The sequence below is a fragment of the Ranitomeya variabilis genome, chromosome 6 (genome assembly GCF_051348905.1).
Source record: "Ranitomeya variabilis isolate aRanVar5 chromosome 6, aRanVar5.hap1, whole genome shotgun sequence".
Taxonomy (NCBI): Eukaryota; Metazoa; Chordata; class Amphibia; order Anura; family Dendrobatidae; genus Ranitomeya; species Ranitomeya variabilis.
Window position 1 is genome coordinate 571,845,163 of NC_135237.1, and position 22,372 is coordinate 571,867,534.

At 45.6% G+C, this 22,372-nt stretch overlaps 1 protein-coding gene across 1 annotated transcript in view; it reads right to left on the reverse strand.

The window, feature by feature from the left end:
• LOC143783132 (cytochrome P450 2C20-like) overlaps nt 1-22,372 on the reverse strand; it is a 225,111-nt gene that overhangs the window by 102,437 nt on the left and 100,302 nt on the right. Inside the window, exons 5-6 of the mRNA XM_077271429.1 lie at nt 10,806-10,966; nt 10,294-10,467 (exon numbers count right to left, since the gene is read on the reverse strand). Of these exons, the coding sequence (XP_077127544.1) occupies nt 10,294-10,467; nt 10,806-10,966 (335 nt within the window). The remainder of the gene's footprint in view (nt 1-10,293; nt 10,468-10,805; nt 10,967-22,372) is intronic.

Consider the following 22,372-nt stretch of genomic DNA (forward strand, 5'->3'; position numbering starts at 1 on the left):
AAAGTTCATTTTAAAAATTGACTGTGTCTGACCATGTACAGACTGTGTCTGACCAGGATACCACATCTCCTGGGCAGGGGAGGAAGGAAAAGACAATACTGACATTACAGCAGGGGATCACAGTGGATTCATTTTGTGAGGTAAAATATTTCATTGACTGTTTTTAAAAAATATTTTACCTCACAAAATGTATCCTCTGCGATCTCCTGCTGTAATGTCAGTATTGTCTTTGAGGGGAGAATACAGCACAGGAAGAAGAGAGACAGGGGAGAGCACATGGGGTAGACGGGTCAAAGAAGAGAGCACAGATGGGAGAAGTCAGCACATGGGGGGACAGTGGATAGGTGGGTGAGCACATGGCGGGAGAGATTCTCAACGCTGCTGTGATGGTGTGATATGCTATGTGGGTATCATTTTTGTGTATATTTCTATTTTACTGATTATCATGGTGTTACTGTGTCTTGTAGGATGAGTTGTTATTTGCCATCTGATATTCTCCCCACAGTTCTGTATTGTTATCTCTCCACAGGGTCAGTGGATAATGTTGTTTGCTAATATGCTAATGACATGTTGACCTAGCTTCTTGAAACAATGAGCCCCTGTGACCCACCCCCCTAACCTGTGAATGGGGAGGTGAGACACAGATGAGTCTTGTTTGGAACTATGAAGTGAACACAGCACGCCAGAGAGAGAAAGAAGGGAATATGGACTGTTATCCTCTGTGCTGGATTGTTGGATTTTTATCCAGTAACTGAACTGCATTTGTGTTCTGGAATATTTTATCCTTTGTGTGATGGATTATATGGACCTTTCGTGTTTTGCCTAAATAAAGGTCTTGGGATTGTTCACTATTCTCTTGCTCTGTTGATTGTGTGGTACCGGAGAAGGAACCTGTGACAACTGGTGGCAAGCAGCGGGATCAACAGAGCGTAACCTAATGGAGAACAACACACAGAGTGAGTACAGAAATTGGACTGTATCCAATTTACAGGAGAGAGCCAGAGACCTAGGCCTGAACTACCAGGGACTGACTAAAGAGGCCTTAATTGATCTACTGGTGGGTGCCAGCCAGACCACCTACTCCCATATATCTGAAGGACAAGCACTGGAGACGAGGACCCCCACCCCAAAAAGCCAGTGGGTGGTGTGGTACGAAGAAGAGATGGCGGTTCTGGGCCCATGCGTCTCTCAGGAGTACAAGGAGGAGGCTGCCCGCTGGGCACAACGGAGACAAGAAGCAATGGAGCTTGAAAGAGGGAGTAACGTTACAATGTGGAATGTAAACCCAACGATCCGGGAGCCTGTACGGATCACCAGGACAGACTTTAAGCCATTTGATGAGGCTTCTGGAAATGTGGAGGGGTTCTTCAAGGACTTTGAGCAGCAGTGTGCTGTGATGGAGGTGCCCCACTCTGGCTGGATGCGTTTGTTAGTGGGACTCCTGAACGGTAGCCTGGCGGAGGCTTACCGAACCATTGACTCCCAGCAGAACCAGGATTATAACATTGTGAAGCAGACTATCCTGGATTACCATGCTATCACCCCAGACTCATATAGGGCCAAGTTCCGAGACCTCCCATGCACTTCGGGGAGATGGTTTAGGATGTATGCACATAAGATGTCCCAGGCATGTCGGAGATGGCTGGAAGCAGAAAACGCCTTTACTGTGGAAGATGTTATACAGGCGTTCCTTATAGAACAATTTCTTGCCAAGTGCCCCGCAGAGGTCCGGGAATGGGTCCGGGAGCGCACGCCGTGCACCGTGGATAGAGCTGCAGCCCTGTCCGATGAAGCCTTTACTATCCGACCGCAATGGAGGAGGCTTCTGGACAATGAACCACGGCCTTCTCCCGCATCCCGTCCCACTCCGATTATATCTGCCCTTCCACAAAGCCGCAGGCCAATGACAATCACAGCTCACAATCCTGGGCCCCAACAGTTCCGACCACGACCTGGGGGTATCACAGAGAGGAGATGTTACGGGTGTGGGCAACCTGGACATTTGCAGTCTGGCTGTCCCTCAAGGATTCGGAGGGAGCCCCACCTCGTTCAGTGCATCTTGTGCACTCCATCCCGCCTGAGGAAGAGCTACCACCACCCCCACCAGAGTGGACCACCGACCACGGCACCATAGATACCCCTTCTGGAGTGTACGGATTCCGGCCTTTGTCCATCAGAAATACACAGCAACGGCATTGCCACCTGCAGGGTGTCTTAATTGATGGATACAAAGTGTCAGGATTTAGAGACACGGGGGCATTCCTGACTATCGCTGACACCCGTGTGGTTCGACCTGAGGCAATTCACCAGGGCCCGGGAATTCCCATTGTCTTGGCGGGGGGTGTCCTCGAATATATACAGAGAGCTTTGGTACGTTTGGATTTTGGTTTTGGAGAAAAACTGTGTTGGATTGGAGTTATGGGAGGACTTTCTGCAGATATCCTCCTTGGAAATGATATTGGGGAGTTGCAAAGTCATTTTGTGGGAGCAGAAGGTCCGTGGGCCTCTCCTTATGAAAGAACAATTGGAGGGAGATATCGCAGATACCTTAACGCCCATCATTCCCTACGTTCTAGAGTTCAGAGACTGTCTCGCCCAGCTAGCTACCTTGGCTAATGAACATCACGCGAATGGCCCACTTCAGTCAAAAAGCCTGGTATGACCGTAAAGCCAGGACCCGGGAATTTATGGACAACAAGTGCTCATGATTATTGCATTCCTGCCACTGTACAAGGAACTATAAACAGTGGAGCAAAGTGGACTAAAGTGAGCAGGCCAGAGGTCTGTGTAGACCTAAAGGAGTGCTCACTTATTATGAGGGGGGAGAGGTTGTGATGGTGTGATATGCTATGTGGGTATCATTTTTGTGTATATTTCTATTTTACTGATTATCATGGTGTTAAGGTACCGTCACATTAAGCGACGCTGCAGCGATATAGACAACGATGCCGATCGCTGCAGCGTCACTGTTTCGTCGTTGTGTGGTCGCTGGAGAGCTGTCACACAGACAGCTCTCCAGCGACCAATGATGCCGAAGTCCCCGGGTAACCAGGGTAAACATCGGCTTACTAAGCGCAGGGCCGCGCTTAGTAACCCCATGTTTACCCTGGTTACCAGTGTAAATGTAAAAACAAACAAACACTACATACTTACATTCCGGTGTCTGTCGCGTTCCCCGGCGTCCGCTTCCCTGCACTGTGTAAGCACCAGCCGTAAAGCAGAGCGGTGATGTCACCGCTGTGCTCTGCTTTACGGCCGGTCGGCGCTGACACAGTGCAGGGAAGCGGAGGCCGGGGGACGCGACAGACACCGGAATGTAAGTATGTAGTGTTTGTTTTTTTTTACATTTACACTGGTAACCAGGGTAAATATCGGGTTACTAAGCACGGCCCTGCGCTTAGTAACCCGATGTTTACCCTGGTTACCATTGAAGACATCGCTGGGTCGGTGTCACACACACCGATTCAGCGATGTCAGCGGGTGATCCAGCAACGAAATAAGGTGCTGGCCTTCTAGCTCCGACCAGCGATGTCACAGCAGGATCCAGATCGCTGCTGCGTGTCAAACTCAACGATATCGCTATCCAGGACGCTGCAACGTCACGGATCGCTAGCGATATCGTTGTTAAGTTGTTCAGTGTGAAGGTACCTTTACTGTGTCTTGTAGGATGAGTTGTTATTTGCCATCTGATATTTTTCCCACAGTTCTGTATTGTTATCTCTCCACAGTGTCAGTGAATAATGTTGTTTGCTAATATGCTAATGACATGTTGACCTAGCTTCTTGAAACAATGAGCCCCTGTGACCCAGCCCTCTAACCTGTGAATGGGGAGGTGAGACACAGATGAGTCTTGTTTGGAACTATGAAGTGAACACAGCACTTCAGAGAGAGAAAGAAGGGAATATGGACTGTTATCCTCTGTGCTGGATTGTTGGATTTTTATCCTGTAACTGAACTGCATTTGTGTTCTGGAATATTTTATCCTTTGTGTGGTGGATTATATGGACCTTTCAACTTTTGCCTAAATAAAGTTCTTGGGATTGTTCACTGTTCTCTTGCTCTGTTGATTGTGTGATACCAGAGAAGGTAACCCGGCCGTGACAGCTGCCCCCATTGCATAATGTGAGCTCTCTGCTGGAATACACAGAGGGAGATTAGGTTTTTGGCAGAACACCGTAAAAAATCTAAATTTCCCAGATGACTCCGAAACAGAATTTTTATGGGCAAATTCGTCCCAAGGAAGCAGGTTTGGCCAGTTGGTGGGAGTTGAAGAACATTTGTAAATACTGCTCCATGCACTGATTCATTCTTTTAGCCTGCCCGTAACTTTGAGGGTAATAAGTTGAGCAGAAGGAGGATGAAATCAAATCGTGAGAAAAAGGGTGACCATCAAGCTTGGCAAGTATTCAGCCTATGAGGAGATTGAAGGTACTCCATGTTTTTGTGGACAGTATAAATATTCACCGGCAACTTAGCTACTTCAAGAAGATGTCACCATTCCTCAAAGCCGGTCATGGTCACCAATGGAATAATTCCGCTCTGCTGGAGAATTTTTCTTAGAGAAGACTCCATATCTTATTGCTCTACAGAAATTGTGTAATTCCTACACCAATGGAAGTGGCATCCACTTCAAGGAAGAACTGTCTGTCTACATCAGGATGGTGCACGACAATAATAAATGTAAAAAAAAAATGACTTGAATACTTGAAAGGCTTGAAAAAGCAGATTCTGACCAGTTTCCGGGAATGAACGCCTTTCTGAACAAGAGCTGTCGGCAGTAGTTTTTAATAAACTGGTGGTGATAATTAGCAAAGCCAAGGAATCTTTGGTTGGCCTTAAGACCAACTGGCTGTGGCCAATCCAATAAAGTGGAAACTTTCTCCAGTTCCATGCAAAGAATACTAAAAGAGATGATGTAGTCGAGGAATGGCAATTCTTATCCCTCAAACAGGCATTTCTCCAACTGGGCACAGAGGAGGTTTTGTTGCAGTCTCATTAGAATGGAGCAGACATGACAAAAGATGAGAGTCTAGGTCTCTGGAGAAAATTAGCATGTTGTCCAGATAGACCAAGACATATTCATACAGGTAGTGTTGAGCATTCCGATACCGCAAGTATCGGGTATCGGCCGATACTTGCGGGTATCGGAATTCCGATACCGAGATCCGATACTTTTGTGGTATCGGGTATCGGTATCGAAACAACATTAATGTAAAAATGTGTAAAAGAGAGAATTAAAATAAAAAATATTGCTATACTCACCTCTCCGACGCAGCCTGCACCTTACCGAGGGAAGCGGCAGCGTTCTTTGTTTAAAATTCGCGCTTTTCTTTCCTTACGTGAAGTCCCGGCTTGTGATTGGTTGCGTGCCGCCCATGTGACCGCAACGCAACCAATCACAGCAAGCCGTGACGTAATTTCAGGTCATTCAGTATTTTAAAATTACGCTCCGGCTATGTGATTGGTTGCGTCGCAGTCACATGGGCGACGCAACCAATCACAGCAAGCCGTGACGTAATTTCAGGTCATTCAGTATTTTAAAATTACGTCCCGGCTTTGTGATTGGTTGCGTCGCAGTCACATGGACGACGCAACCAATCACAAGCCGTGACGTCACGGGAGGCTGGACACGCGCACATTTTAAAATGCGCGCGTGTCCAGCCTCCCGTGACGTCACGGCTTGTGATTGGTTGCGTCGCTGTCAACCAATCACAAGCCGGGAGGCTGGACACGCGCGCATTTTAAAATGGCTTCCCGGCTTGTGATTGGTTGACAGCGACGCAACCAATCACAAGCCGGGACGTCACGGGAGGCTGGACTCGCGCAAATTTTAAAATGCGCGCGTGTCCAGCCTCCCGGCTTGTGATTGGTTGACAGCGACGCAACCAATCACAAGCCGGGACGTCACGGGAGGCTGGACTCGTGCGAATTTTAAAATGCGCGCGTGTCCAGCCTCCCGGCTTGTGATTGGTTGACAGCGACGCAACCAATCACAAGCCGGGACGTCACGGGAGGCTGGACTCGCGCGCATTTTAAAATGCGCGCGTGTCCAGCCTCCCGTGACGTCACGGCTTGTGATTGGTTGCGTCGCCCATGTGACTGCGACGCATCCAATCACAAAGCCGGGACGTAATTTTAAAATCCTTAAGGACCTGAAATTACATCACGGCTTGCTGTGATTGGTTGCGTCGCCCATGTGACTGCGACGCAACCAATCACAAAGCCGGAGCGTAATTTTAAAATACTGAATGACCTGAAATTACGTCACGGCTTGCTGTGATTGGTTGCGTTGCGGTCACATGGGCGGCACGCAACCAATCACAAGCCGGGACTTCACGTAAGGAAAGAAAAGCGCGAATTTTAAGCAAACAACGCTGCCGGTTCCCTCGGAGAGGTGAGTATAGCAATATTTTTTATTTTAATTCTTTATTTTAAACATTAATATGGTTCCCAGGGCCTGAAGGAGAGTTTCCTCTCCTTCAGACCCTGGGAACCATCAGGAATACCGTCCGATACTTGAGTCCCATTGACTTGTATTGGTATCGGGTATCGGTATCGGATTGGATCCGATACTTTGCCGGTATCCGCCGATACTTTCCGATACCGATACTTTCAAGTATCGGACGGTATCGCTCAACACTACATACAGGACATTTGTAATGCTGGCATCCCTGCATGGTTCTTCTCCCTCTCCCCGGCAGGGACGCTGATATGTTCACCATATGCTTCCGCCACAGCTCCTCGATCCCAGAACCTGCACATGCTGTGCAAATGTCCTGGTGATGTGCGTAGGATGAGTGTGCTCCCCACTTCATAAAGGGGCAGCGCACACACAAGAAAAGTGTCCCTAGCCTATAGCTAGGAGGCACTAGGTATTTAAGACACCCTCCACTATAGGGAGGTGCATGAGCAACCTTAGTGTCTAGTTAGTATTGCTCTTGCTACTTAGTTGTTAGGTCACTGTTCCTGTGCCCATCCAGTTTGTGTCTGTAGCTGAACCCGCCTTATCTGAACCTAAACCTGTACTCATTCCTGTCCTGTCTGAACCACTACCTGAACCTTTTTCCGTCCAGTCTGTATCTGAACCAGAACCAGTTCTGTCTTAACTCACACCATTATCCCTTCTCCTAGTAATCCTAATTTGGTCCTGTCTGCTACTGGAGTCCATTCCTGCGTCACTGTACCAGAGCTTGTCCTGTGACTTGGATCCCAACCTGCCTGACATTCCGGGTCCATACCTGCATTTCTGACAATTGGGGTCATCAGATGCAGTACCGGGGACTGTCCTGGAGTGGTACCTGGTGGCTTCCTGCAGCACAAGCCTTACCTCACCATCAGAAACTCTAGTGAAAACTAGGTAGCCAATTAGTTACTCCCCTCCAAGGTATGCCTGGTCCATGGTGCAATAGATTCACATTCGACAACGTCACAAATAATCTCATTCACAAAGTGCTGGAACACAGTTAGTGCATTATACAATCTGAAAGGCCTCACTAAATATTTATAGAGACTAAAGATGAGCAAACCCAAACTGTAAAGTTCGGGGTTCGAATCAGGCACCTAGTGTCAAGTGCTGAACTCTGAACATGGACTGCTCTGTGGCCAGTGTATACGCTGGATCACAGGTGTCGCAGCCATTTTATTCTGAACCTGGTACCCTCACAGAGCCTACTGCAGACTGCCATAATACAGCCTGGTGCAGAGTACATACGCTAACAGAGCCTGGTGCAGAGTACACTAATACAGCTGGGTGCAGAGTTCCTTAATACAGCCCCTGCAGAGTTCAGTAATACAGCCTGGTGCAGAGTACACTAATACAGCCTGGTGCAGAGTTCGGTAATACAGCCTGGTGCAGAGTTCGGTAATACAGCCGGGTACAGAGTACACTAATACAGCCTGGTGCAGAGTACGCTAATACAGCTGGGTACAGAGTACCGTAATACAGCTGGGTGCAGAGTTCCGTAATACATCCCGCTGCAGAGTACCCTTATATAGCCTGGTGCGCCACCATTCTGCTCTGACTAGCATAGGGACAGGCTGCAGCTCGAGTGAGGGACAGTGTTAGGTTCTATGTGTACTCTTTGTTTTTGTTAATTTTTAAGTTTGGTGAGGCCCCAAAACATTAGGAATGGCAAATAGAAGAAACTGTGGTGGAGTATAACAATGGCTGAGTGTGGCTGGTATATTTCTCTGCTCAAAGATATGAACAAGTCCTGTGGGATCCACGCCTGGCTCATTTTAATGAATATGTGCTTGCCCATGTTGGTTGTGGACAGGTGGAGGTGCCTGTTTGTGATCACAGCCCCTGCCTGCTAAACACAAGTTCCGACAGTACTCTTGCCGCAGGGCAGGCTAGCACTTCCAAGGTGCAAAGAGCTAGCTCAGACCATGTGTCCAAATTGGAGACCCAGTAGTTAAATGGGGCAGACCCATCACTCAGTATGTGGAGATGTCTGAACACGTACTCTTCCACCATGTTGTTGGAAGGTTTACCGATGTCCTCCTTTCAGCTGCAACGGCCAAAATCCCGTGTTCTTTGAGCTCATGGAGACTCTTAACTTATCCCAGAATGCACTGGGAATATGCAAATTCTCTGCTCAGGACTCATCTTTCATCCAGCCACTGACGTTTCTGGATTGTGAGTCATGGGGAAAGCAAAATAATTGTCAATGGATCTACAGAAAAAGGTAGTTGAACTGTATAAAACAGGAAAGGGATACAAAAAGATATCCAAGGAATTGATAATGCCAGTCAGCAGCGTTCACACTGTGATTAACAAATGGAAAATCAGGACTCTGTAAAAACAAAACCACGGTCAGGTAGACCAACAAAAATGTCATCCACAACTGCCAGGAAAATTGTTCAGGATGCAAAGAAAAACCCACAAATAACATCAGCTGAAATACTGGACAATCCTAAAACTAGCGGTGTGGCTGTTTCAAGATGCACAATAAGGCCCTTGAAGAAAAAAGGGCTGCATGGTCGAGTCGCCAGAAGAAAGCCATTACTGCACAAATGCCACACAGTATCTTGCATACAGTACGCAAAACAGCACAGAGACAAGCCTCAAAACTTCTGGAACAAGGTCATTTGGAGTGATGAAACCAAAATTGAACTTTTTGGCCACAACCATAAATGTTACATTTGGAGAGAGGTCAACAAGGCCTATGATGAAAGGAACACCACTCCTACTGTATCACTGAGGTGGATCGCTTATGTTTTTGGGATGTGTGAGCTACAAAGGCAAACAAAACTTGGTCAAAGTTGAAGGAAAGATGAATGTAGCACTTTATCAGCAAATACTAGAGGCAAATTTGCAATCATCAGCCCGGAAGCTGCGCATGGGACGTACTTGGACGTTCCAACATGACAACGATCCAAAACACAAGGCCAAGTCGACCTGTCATTGGCTACAGCAGAACAAAGTGAAGGTTCTGCAGTGGCCATCTCAGTCTCCTGACCTCAATATCATTGAGCCACTCTGGGGAGATCTCAAGCGCGCAGTTCATCCTAGACAGCCCAGGAATTTACAGGAACTGGAGGCTTTTTGCCAAGAAGAGTGGGCAGCTTTACTATCTGAGAAAATAAAGAACCTCATTCACAACTACCACCAAAGACTTCCAACTGTGATTGATGTTAGAGGAGGCAATACACGGTATTAAGAAATGGGGTGTGTGAACTTTTGATCAGGGTCATTTGGATGTTTTGGGTTGTCATTATGATGTAAAAAGAGAAAACACAGTAATATGACAATAAATGGCTTCACCCAACCGCTAACCATGAATGGAGAAAAAGGTTTGTTGTTATCATTCATATTCTATGAAAAAAAGGCTAAGAAAGAGCAAATTTAGCCGGTTATGTAAACTGCAGCTTTGGAATCCATGGACTTTGGATCCTGTTAGGCTCACCTGGTGAGGTGGATTAGCCTCTGGTCCAGGTAGGAACACTTACCCTTGGGCGATGATGCAGCAGCAGGAAGGCATTTAGGCCGCGGGAACTTGGCACACACAGCAATCTCAGGATCAGCAGGACAGATGAAATTGAACGCAACAGGAATGCATTTAAGCACAAAAGCACAGATGCAAACCAAACATAGGACTAGAGTCTTAATCCAAAGGCCCACTTGTGTGCCTTAAATAGGCCTAGGGGACTGACATCGCAAAACTCAACGTGAAGGGTAGTGGATCAGGGGAAGGAAGCAGAGCCTGGGATACCAGGGACAGGTATATAACACCTACACTATAAAAGCAGGGAAGGCTTAAATTTAGGTTATGTCCATATCAATCTCGTTACCTCCTTTATCTTCAGCAGAAAATAGTCTAAAAAATCCCGCGGTGACTCCGGATTAAGGGTCTTTTTATGTTGATTTATGTAATTGGTAAGAATCTTCTTGAGAAAGATTTCTGTTTTATAGACTTTCTGGTGTATGATTTCAAACTTCAGAAGAACCGGGAACATATTGCAGAGCTGTAAAGGATAGAATATAAGAATAAAAATCCAAGGATGCAAGAAGAAGACATAATACACTGCAGAAGGGTTAAGTCATTGAGTGCAGTAAGGGTTTTATTTGGGGGCAGGATTAATGGTCATTCTGGTATGTAAAAACTGGGCTTCTATTTCACACAAGCTCAGCCCTTTGTGTTCCCGTGCTCGGGATTCTCCTCTATTAGCTACAGTCATCTACACTAATCTTTATGATAAGATTAAATTACATAAACACATGCAGCTACAGGTCTAGGACTATGGAGTAGCCCAATATTCTGGTGGAAATGGAAACAAAAACTCATGAGATAATGATATACAACCATGTATAATGGAGAGGTGATCTCTTTATTAACTTCAACCATCGCCTGAAAAAGTTTCTGCAGATTCTTATCCTGGTAATCAAAGTGCTCCCGAAAAAGCATAGAACTGATGATGTTTACTGTAGCGTAGCCCAGGAGCATAATCGGGTTGAATGGTTTACCTGCGGAAAGAACGTAAGATCATGATAAGTCCTGTAGCAGTGCAAATTCTAGCTTCTCTACTTCCAGAGGCAAAAATTGAAATGCTGCCCCTAACCCTCAAAAAGATCTTTATTAAGAAATAACAAAAAAATAAAATTGAAGCACATACATATATACATAAGAACATACATAAATACATACCAACAGTGAATGAGGTATAGTATATATATATATATATATATATATATATATATATATATATATATATATATATATATATATATATATATATATATATATATATATATATATATATATATATATATATATATACTAGCTGTTTCCAGCCAGCTAACGCTCGGCACGCTCATTGCTATCTAATTATCGCTGCTGGTGATTAAACTAAAGTAAATAATGACAACATTCAATAGCGCTTACGCAGGTGGTAAATTAGCTTAAAATGAAGTTAATAACAATAATAATAATTAAAAATCAGAATAATACTAATACATTGTATTCACAGTGTAAAATCAAAAGCAAACTGGATTTGTGTGGTAATGTGGGCATTCCAAGTTTTTATCGGATTGCACTCGTCCGTTTTTCTTGCAAATGAGTACGAGCCCTAATTGTGACTCTTCCGCCTCGGCTTTTTCCTAAACAAGCTCATTAATAATTTTTAAATCCACATAAAAAGAGCATTGGAGAAGAGGCTAGAACGGAAGTAATGGATTATATTTGGCAGGATTATTATCTTTGTTGTTGCTATGGTTGAAATATTTAAATCATTTTTGACTTTTTTGTAACACATGAGGATAACATTTTATCTCTAATTTTTTTGTATATCTGGGAAAAAAATAAAGAATGATAGGAAGTGACTTCTAAAAAAAACATTTTAAATTGTGTTCCCCTGTCTGTGGAAAGTATTTTTTACATTGGACCAATTTGAACTGTCTATTTTTCTTTTAGTTTTATTTTATTTATTTATTTTACACTGCCCTCCCTCCCTATAAGATCTCAGAAGACCTTTGGGGGCATTTTAGCATATTAATAGATTATTTTTATCTCTAATTTCCCCTGTAACTGGGCCTGGTATATTTACCTAGTTACAGGGGAAATTCAGTTTCTTGCCTGCGTAGCCGAGCTGGCTGACTCTACTAGAACCCAACAGCTCCTGTTCCCTCCCTACACACAGCGATCACATGGCCTCTGGGTCCAGAGGAGGAAGCGCTGCCGGCACTTCTTAGGCTGCAGTCACGCAATCAGTATTTGGTCAGTATTTTTCATCAGTATTTGGAAGCCAAATCCAGGTGAGGAACAATCAGAGGAAAAGTGTAATAGAAACACGTCACCACTTCTGGATTTCTCACCCACTACTGGTTTTGGCTTATAAATACTGATGAGAAATAGTGACCAAATACTGATAGTTGTGACTAGGGTTGAGCGAAACGGGTCGATCATTTTCAAAAGTCGCCGACTTTTGGCTAAGTCGGCGTCTCATGAAACCCGATCCGACCCCTGTGCTTGTCGGCCATGCGGTACGCGACTTTCGCGCCAAAGTCGCGTTTCAATGACGCGAAAAGCGCCATTTCTCAGCCAATGAAGGTGAACGCAGAGTGTGGGCAGCGTGATGACATAGATCCTGGTCCCCACCATCTTAGAGAAGGGCATTGCAGTGATTGGCTTGCTGTCTGCGGCGTCACAGGGGCTATAAAGGGGCGTTCCCGCCGACCGCCATCTTACTGCTGCTGATCTGAGCTTAGGGACAGGTTGCTGCCGCTTCGTCAGAAGCAGGGAGAGCGTTAGGCAGGGTCCACTAACCACCAAACCGCTTGTGCTGCAGCGATTTCCACTGTCCAACACCACCTTCGGTGTGCAGGGACTGTGGAAGCTATTTTTTATTTTTTTTCCCCTCAGCGCTGTAGCTCATTGGGCTGCCCTAGAAGGCTCCGTGATAGCTGTATTGCTGTGTGTACGCCACTGTGGAAACCAACTGCTTTTTTCAAAGCACATATCCTCTTGTTCCTTCCTTTCTGCACAGCTATCTTTTTTGTTTGTCCACACTTTTTATTTAATTTGTGCATCAGTCCACTCCTATTGCTGCCTGCCATACCTGGCTTACATTACTGCAGGGAGATAGTAATTGTAGGACAGTTTTTTTTTTTATTTTGTTTTTTTTTTGTGGGAGATTAAGATTGGCATTTCTGCTACAGTGCCATCCCTGTGTGTGCCATCTCTCACTGAGTGGGCCATAGAAAGCCTATTTATTTTTTCCGTGATTTGTGTTCTAAAATCTACCTCAACACAAAAACACTACATCAATCAGTGGGAGAAAAATATTGGCCTCAGTCAGGGCTTGTGTGCCACTGCTGTGTGTGCTATCTCTCATTCAGTGGGCTATAGCAAGCCTATTTTTTTTTTTTTTTTTAATATTATTTGGTTTCTAAAGTCTCCCTGAAAAAAAAAAAAAACCTAAAAAAACAGTGGGAGAGTAATATTGCCCTTTCAGCTTGTGTGCCAGTCTTGACTCCTTGGTATGCCACCTCTCTCCCTCTCATTCAGTGGGCCATAGAAAGCCTATTTATTTTTTTTTTTAATATTATTTGGTTTCTAATTCTCCCTGAAAAAAAAAAAAAAAACCTAAAAAAACAGTGGGAGAGTAATATTGCCCTTTCAGCTTGTGTGCCAGTCTTGACTCCTGGGTGTGCCACCTCTCTCCCTTTCATTCAGTGGGCCATAGAAAGCCTATTTATTTTTTCCGTGATTTGTGTTCTAAATTCTACCTCAACACAAAAACACTACATCAATCAGTGGGAGAAAAATATTGGCCTCAGTCAGGGCTTGTGTGCCACTGCTGTGTGTGCTATCTCTCATTCAGTGGGCTATAGCAAGCCTATTTTTTTTTTTTTTTTTTTTTTTTTAATATTATTTGGTTTCTAAAGTCTCCCTGAAAAAAAAAAAAAAACCTAAAAAAACAGTGGGAGAGTAATATTGCCCTTTCAGCTTGTGTGCCAGTCTTGACTCCTGGGTGTGCCACCTCTCTCCCTCTCATTCAGTGGGCCATAGAAAGCCTATTTATTTATTTTTTTTAATATTATTTGGTTTCTAATTCTCCCTGAAAAAAAAAAAAAAAACCTAAAAAAACAGTGGGAGAATAATATTGCCCTTTCAGCTTGTGTGCCAATCTTGACTCCTGGGTGTGCCACCTCTCTCCCTCTCATTCAGTGGGCCATAGAAAGCCTATTTATTTTTTTTTTTAAATATTATTGGGTTTCTAAAGTCTCCCTGAAAAAACAAAAAATACATAAAAAAACAGTGGGAGAGTAATATTGCCCTTTCAGCTTGTGTGCCAGTCTTGACTCCTGGGTGTGCCACCTCTCTCCCTTTCATTCAGTGGGCCATAGAAAGCCTATTTATTTTTTCCGTGATTTGTGTTCTAAATTCTACCTCAACACAAAAACACTACATCAATCAGTGGGAGAAAAATATTGGCCTCAGTCAGGGCTTGTGTGCCACTGCTGTGTGTGCTATCTCTCATTCAGTGGGCTATAGCAAGCCTATTTTTTTTTTTTTTTTTTTTTTTAATATTATTTGGTTTCTAAAGTCTCCCTGAAAAAAAAAAAAAAACCTAAAAAAACAGTGGGAGAGTAATATTGCCCTTTCAGCTTGTGTGCCAGTCTTGACTCCTGGGTGTGCCACCTCTCTCCCTCTCATTCAGTGGGCCATAGAAAGCCTATTTATTTTTTTTTTTTTATATTATTTGGTTTCTAATTCTCCCTGAAAAAAAAAAAAAAACCTAAAAAAACAGTGGGAGAATAATATTGCCCTTTCAGCTTGTGTGCCAGTCTTGACTCCTGGGTGTGCCACCTCTCTCCCTCTCATTCAGTGGGCCATAGAAAGCCTATTTATTTTTTTTTTTAAATATTATTGGGTTTCTAAAGTCTCCCTGAAAAAAACAAAAAATACATAAAAAAACAGTGGGAGAGTAATATTGCCCTTTCAGCTTGTGTGCCAGTCTTGACTCCTGGGTGTGCCACCTCTCTCCCTTTCATTCAGTGGGCCATAGAAAGCCTATTTATTTTTTCCGTGATTTGTGTTCTAAATTCTACCTCAACACAAAAACACTACATCAATCAGTGGGAGAAAAATATTGGCCTCAGTCAGGGCTTGTGTGCCACTGCTGTGTGTGCTATCTCTCATTCAGTGGGCTATAGCAAGCCTATTTTTTTTTTTTTTTTTTTTTTTTAATATTATTTGGTTTCTAAAGTCTCCCTGAAAAAAAAAAAAAAACCTAAAAAAACAGTGGGAGAGTAATATTGCCCTTTCAGCTTGTGTGCCAGTCTTGACTCCTGGGTGTGCCACCTCTCTCCCTCTCATTCAGTGGGCCATAGAAAGCCTTTTTTTTTTTTGGTTTTTTTAATATTATTTGGTTTCTAAAGTCTCCCTGAAAAAAACAAAAAAAACATAAAAAACAGTGGGAGAGTAATATTGCCCTTTCAGCTTGTGCGCCAGTCTTGACTCCTGGTTGTGCCACCTCTCTCTCTCTAATTGTGGGCCATAGAAAGCCTTTTTTTTTTTTTTTTTTTAATATTATTTGGTTTCTAAAGTCTCCCTGAGAAAAAAAAATAAATAAATTAGGTGGGAGATTAATATTGACATTAGTGCTTGAGTGACAGTCCTGCGTGTGTGTCATCTCTGTGATTTTGTGCCACAGAAAACAGAGTGTGTAACATTGTGCCTGATTTTCCTTGTGGTCTCACCAACCTGTTAAGGGATATTGAAATCATACTGAAGTTATAGCTCACCGTGTAAGTTGTTTGACAGCAACAAATAAAGTTACTTTGGTTAAGATTTTAAAACAATGAGGAAGTCTGGTGCAAGAGGTCGTCGTGGGCGTTCATTGTCAGCTGGTAATGATGGTAGTGGTAGTGGAGCATCAGGTGGTCGTGGGGATAAAAATATTCCACCTAAGTCTGGAGCTGTGGAGCCAGTTTCGTCGTCAGGCTACACAAGGCCTCGAACGCTCTCTTTTCTGGGAGTAGGAAAACCGCTTTTAAAGGCGGAGCAGCAACAGCAAGTTTTGGCTTACATTGCAGACTCAGCCTCTAGCTCTTTTGCCTCCTCTTCCGAAACTGGTAAATGTAAAAGCAGCGCGTCGCTTGTGGATGTTCACGGTCAGGGACAAGTCGCTTCCTTGTCCTCCTCAGCAAAAACTACAACAAGAGAGAAGGATGCAGCAGGCGACACAACGGGTCACTCCATGGAGCTCTTTACACATACCGTCCCTGGCTTAGAAAGTGAAACATTTAACAGGCCATGCCCATTACAAGTATATTCTGACATGGAGTGCACTGATGCACAGCCACAGCCAGAGTACTATGCTGCTCCTTTGACTCAGACCACCACATTGCCCTCTCAGGGCACAGATCCACAATCAGACCCTGATGAGACTATGTTGCCCCGCCACGAACGCTATACCACCGACCGACACAGTGACACAGACGAAGTTGCACACGAGCTCGAAGAGGAGGTAATAGATGACCCAGTTATTGACCCCGATTGGCAGCCATTGGGGGAACAGGGTGCAGGCGGCAGTAGTTCAGAAGCGGAGGTGGAGGAGGGGCCGCAGCAGGCATCAACATCGCAACAGGTTCCATCTGCCGGGCCCGTATCTGGACCAAAACGCGTGTCAAAGCCAAAACCTGTTGGAGCACAGCGTTGCCATCCGGTTAAAGCTCAGTCTGCAATCCCTGAAAAGGGATCCGAGTCTAGGAAGAGTGCAGTCTGGCATTTTTTTAAACAACATCCAACTGATCAGCGCAAAGTCATCTGTCAAAAATGTTCAACTAGCTTAAGCAGAGGTCAGAATCTGAAAAGTCTAAATACTAGTTGCATGCATAGACACTTAACCACCATGCATTTTCAAGCCTGGACTAACTACCAAACGTCCCTCAAGGTTGTAGCACCCTCGGCCAATGAAGCTAGTCAGCAACGCAACATCCCTTCCGTCACTGTAAGGCCACCATTTTCCGCACCACCGGCAGTATCTGTGCAGGTTTCTTTGCCAGCCAAAAGCAGTCAGGGTCAGGGAATCACCAGTTTTGTAGGAGGAAATATTGCATCTAGGGCACCGGCGGAAACAATACCGTCTCCAACCGTCTCTCAGTCTGCCATGTACACCGGCACACCCGAAAGTTCCACGATCTCCAGCTCTCCAGTCCAGCTCACCCTACATGAGACTCTGGTTAGAAAAAGGAAGTACTTATCCTCGCATCCGCGTACACAGGGTTTTAACGCCCACATAGCTAGACTAATCTCGTTAGAGATGATGCCCTACCGGTTAGTTGAAAGCGAAGCTTTCAAAGCCCTGATGGAGTACGCTGAACCACGATACGAGCTACCCAGTCGACACTTTTTTTCCAGAAAAGCCATCCCAGCCCTGCACCAGCATGTTAAACAGCGCATCGTCCATGCACTCAGGCAATCTGTGAGTACAAAGGTGCACCTGACTACAGATGCATGGACCAGTAGGCATGGCCAGGGACGTTATGTGTCCATCACGGCACACTGGGTGAATGTGGTGGATGCAGGGTCCACAGGCGACATCAATTTAGGGACAGTTGTGCCTAGCCCACGGTCTAGGAAACAGTTGGCTGTAGGCGTTCGCACCCCCTCCTCCTCCTCCTCCTCGTCCTCCTGCAGAAGCTACAGCTCTTCCACAGAACGCAGTCTGCCAACCACTCCATCGGCAGATGACACTGTTGCACACCAGTTGTCCCATTATGGGCCAGCTACTGCCAAGCGTCAGCAGGCTGTATTGGCTATGAAGTGCTTGGGCGACAATAGACACACCGCGGAAGTTCTGTCCGAGTTCTTGCAACAAGAAACGCAGTCGTGGCTGGGCACAGTAGATCTTGAGGCAGGCAAGGTAGTGAGTGATAACGGAAGGAATTTCATGGCTGCCATCTCCCTTTCCCAACTGAAACACATTCCTTGCCTGGCTCACACCTTAAACCTGGTGGTGCAGTGCTTATTGAAAACTTATCCTGGGTTCTCCGACCTGCTCCTCAAAGTGCGTGCACTTTGCTCACATATCCGACGTTCGCCTGTACACGCCAGCCGTATGCAGACCTATCAGCGGTCTTTGAACCTTCCCCAGCATCGCCTAATCATAGACGTTGCAACAAGGTGGAACTCAACACTGCACATGCTTCAGAGACTGTGCGAACAGAGGCGTGCTGTTATTTATTTGTGGGAGGATACACGGGCAGGCAGTAGGATGGCAGACATGGAGTTGTCAGGTGTGCAGTGGTCTAAGATACAAGACATGTGTCAAGTCCTTCAGTGCTTTGAGGAATGCACACGGCTGGTTAGTGCAGACAACGCCGTAATAAGCATGAGCATCCCCCTAATGCGTCTGCTGATGCAAAGTTTGACGCACATAAAGGAGCAGGCGTCTGCACCAGAGGAAGAGGAAAGCCTTGATGACAGTCAGCCATTGTCTGGTCAGGGCAGTGTACAGGACGAGGTAGCGGGCGAAGAGGAGGTGGAGGACGAGGAGGATGATGGGGATGAGTATATTTTTAATGCCGAACCTTTCCCGGGGGCACAGGAATTTGGTTGCGTGTCACGGCCGGGTTCTGGTTTTTTGAGGGACACAAGTGACGTAGATTTGCCTGCAACTGCCCCTCAACCAATCACAACCGGAGATTTGACAACTGGAACTTTGGCCCACATGGCGGATTATGCCTTACGTATCCTAAAAAGGGACACACGCATTACGAAAATGATGAACGATGACGATTACTGGTTGGCCTGCCTCCTTGATCCACGCTATAAAGGCAAATTGCAAAATATTATGCCACATGAGAACTTGGAACTAATATTAGCAACCAAACAATCAACTCTTGTTGACCGTTTGCTTCAGGCATTCCCAGCACACAGCGCACGTGATCGTTCTCACACGAGCTCCAGGGGGCAGCAGACTAGGAGTGTTAGGGGTGCACACATCAGAAGTGGCGTTGGACAGAGGGGTTTTCTGACCAGGTTGTGGAGTGATTTTGCTATGACCGCAGACAGGACAGGTACTGCTGCATCAATTGAAAGTGACAGGAGACAACATTTGTCCAGTATGGTTACTAACTATTTTTCATCCCTTATCGATGTTCTCCCTCAACCGTCATTCCCATTTGATTACTGGGCCTCCAAATTAGACACCTGGCCAGAATTGGCAGAATATGCATTGCAGGAGCTTGCTTGCCCGGCAGCAAGTGTCCTATCAGAAAGAGTATTCAGTGCTGCAGGTTCAATATTAACCGAAAAAAGGACTCGTCTGGCTACCCAAAATGTTGACGATCTAACATTCATTAAAATGAACCACAACTGGATTTCGAAATCTTTTGCCCCACCTTGCCCGGCCGACACCTAGCTTTCCTATGAAAAGCTCTTGCCTGTGAATTACTTTTCTAATGTCTAATTTGCTGCAGCTGATTGTACAGCATACGACATGTTTACACCTCCCTAAATGGCAAAACTCCCCACACGGGGCCGTGGTATCGCGACTTGGCGCAAGCACCCGTGAGACTGCTGTTTGTCTGAAGAGGTGGGTGTGCTCGCTTTTGGTTGACGGCATTGCTACTGGGTCCCTCATAGTACAATGTAGTGTCTCTGGCGGTGGTGGTGCGCACCCAACGTCAGACACACCGTTGTAACATGAGGGGCCCTGGGGCGGTCCCGCCGGCCTCAAGAGAGTTCCCCCCTACCCCAGCTCAAAATGTGCTCTACCACGTGCAAAATTATGTCGCACAGCTCCACCAATCTTTAGTCTATTCGCTGACATCATTCAATGTCTGGCACTGACAATACAAATTTGTAGACATCTATGATGCAACTTAAAGTAGTCTGTGTCTGTGTCCTATATTGGCACCATTAAATAGTTACTGCCAAATTACTATGTCAGAAACTCAGTAGATGAGCCCACCCCTGTACCTAAGTATGCCACCTTTTTTTTTTGTTTTGGTTGTTTTGCGAGACATTAACATCTATTTATATTTTGGGAGTACTGGGACAGACACTCCTTGCACTACTCCTCCACTCACCACCAAGCTGCCTGTGTATCCATGTAACCGCTGTAAAACTGCCATGAGCCTATTGTTTGTTATTTTAGGCCTTTGATAGCCTGTCTGCGGTCCCTACTTTAAATACTCCTCCACTCATCACCAGCTGCCTGCCCGTGTATCCATGTAACCGCTGTAAAACTGCCATGAGCCTATTGTTTGTTATTTTAGGCCTTTGATAGCCTGTCTGCGGTCCCTACTTTAAATACTCCTCCACTGACCACCAAGCTGCCTGCCCGTGTATCCATGTAACCGCTGTGAAACTGCCATGAGCCTATTGTTTGTTATGTTAGGCCTTTGATAGCCTGTCTGCGGTCCCTACTTTAAATACTCCTCCACTGACCAGACCACTGCTGCCCGTGTACCCCTGGAACCAATTATAAAGTGCCTACAGCCAGCCCATTTTCTTATGTTAGGCCTTTGAAGCCTGTCTGCGGTCCCTACTTTAAATACTCCTCCACTCACCACCACCAAGCTGCCTGCCCGTGTATCCATGTAACCGCTGTGAAACTGCCATGAGCCTATTGTTTGTTATGTTAGGCCTTTGATAGCCTGTCTGCGGTCCCTACTTTAAATACTCCTCCACTGACCAGACCACTGCTGCCCGTGTACCCCTGGAACCAATTATAAAGTGCCTACAGCCAGCCCATTTTCTTATGTTAGGCCTTTGAAGCCTGTCTGCGGTCCCTACTTTAAATACTCCTCCACTGACCACCAAGCTGCCTGCCCGTGTATCCATGTAACCGCTGTAAAACTGCCATGAGCCTATTGTTTGTTATTTTAGGCCTTTGATAGCCTGTCTGCGGTCCCTACTTTAAATACTCCTCCACTGACCACCAAGCTGCCTGCCCGTGTATCCATGTAACCGCTGTAAAACTGCCATGAGCCTATTGTTTGTTATTTTAGGCCTTTGATAGCCTGTCTGCGGTCCCTACTTTAAATACTCCTCCACTGACCAGACCACTGATGCCCGTGTACCCCTGGAACCAATTATAAAGTGCCTACAGCCAGCCCATTTTCTTATGTTAGGCCTTTGAAGCCTGTCTGCGGTCCCTACTTTAAATACTCCTCCACTCACCACCACCAAGCTGCCTGCCCGTGTATCCATGTAACCGCTGTGAAACTGCCATGAGCCTATTGTTTGTTATTTTAGGCCTTTGATAGCCTGTCTGCGGCCCCTACTTGCAATACTCCTCCACTGACCACAATGCTGCCTGGAGTGCCTGCCTGTGTATCCATGTAACCGATGTAAAACTGCCATGACTGCCTACTGTTTGTTATTTTAGGCCTTTGATAGCCTGTCTGCAGCCCCTACTTGCAATACTCCTCCACTGACCACACCAATGCTGCCCGTGTACCCCTGGAACCTATTTAAAAGTTCATAGAGCCTAGTTATATATTTTATTTACTATTAATAAGGCCATGATGGACTACGCTGTACCACGCTACAAGCTAACCAGTCGACACTTCTTTTGCGAGAAAAGCCATCCCAACCCTCCACCAGCATGTAGAAGACCGCATTGTCCATGCACTCTGGCAATCTGTGAGTACAAAGGTGCACCTGACAACAGACGCATGGACCTGTAGGCATGGCCACGGAAGATTACGTGTCCATTACGGCGCAATGGGTTAATGTGGTGGATGCATGGTCCACAGGGGACAGCCTACTAAGTCTGTCTGCAGTCCCTAATTCAAATTGTCCTCCACTGTCTAAATCGGAACTTCCACCTTCTGGCTTTCGGCCTATAGTATCAGAAATTAAACTGCATTTGGCCTTCAACTTTGGTTAGGGCCTACTAACGGCTTCTGCCCCTCCCTGGTGTTGCCCTCAACTAAATAAAGCTGAGCTTCAACCTTCTGCTCCAAATTACCATTTTGAAAAATGCAATAGGCTTTTCAGGCCTACAAAAGGTGTCTGTCTGTGTGCCCCTCCCTGGTGTTGCCCTCAACTAAATAAAGCTGAGCTTCAACCTTCTGCTCCAAATTACCATTTTGAAAAATGCAATAGGCTTTTCAGGCCTACTAAAGGTGTCTGTCTGTGTGCCCCTCCCTGGTGTTGTCCTCAACTAAATAAAGCTGAGCTTCAACCTTCCGGCTCTCATTATGTGGTTTTAAAAAAAAAAATGGTGGTTAGGGCCTACTAACGGCTTCTGCCCCTCCCTGGTGTTGTCCTCAACTAAATAAAGCTGAGCTTCAACCTTCCGGCTCTCATTATGTGGTTTTAAAAAAAAAAATGGTGGTTAGGGCCTACTAACGGCTTCTGCCCCTCCCTGGTGTTGCCCTCAACTAAATAAAGCTGAGCTTCAACCTTCT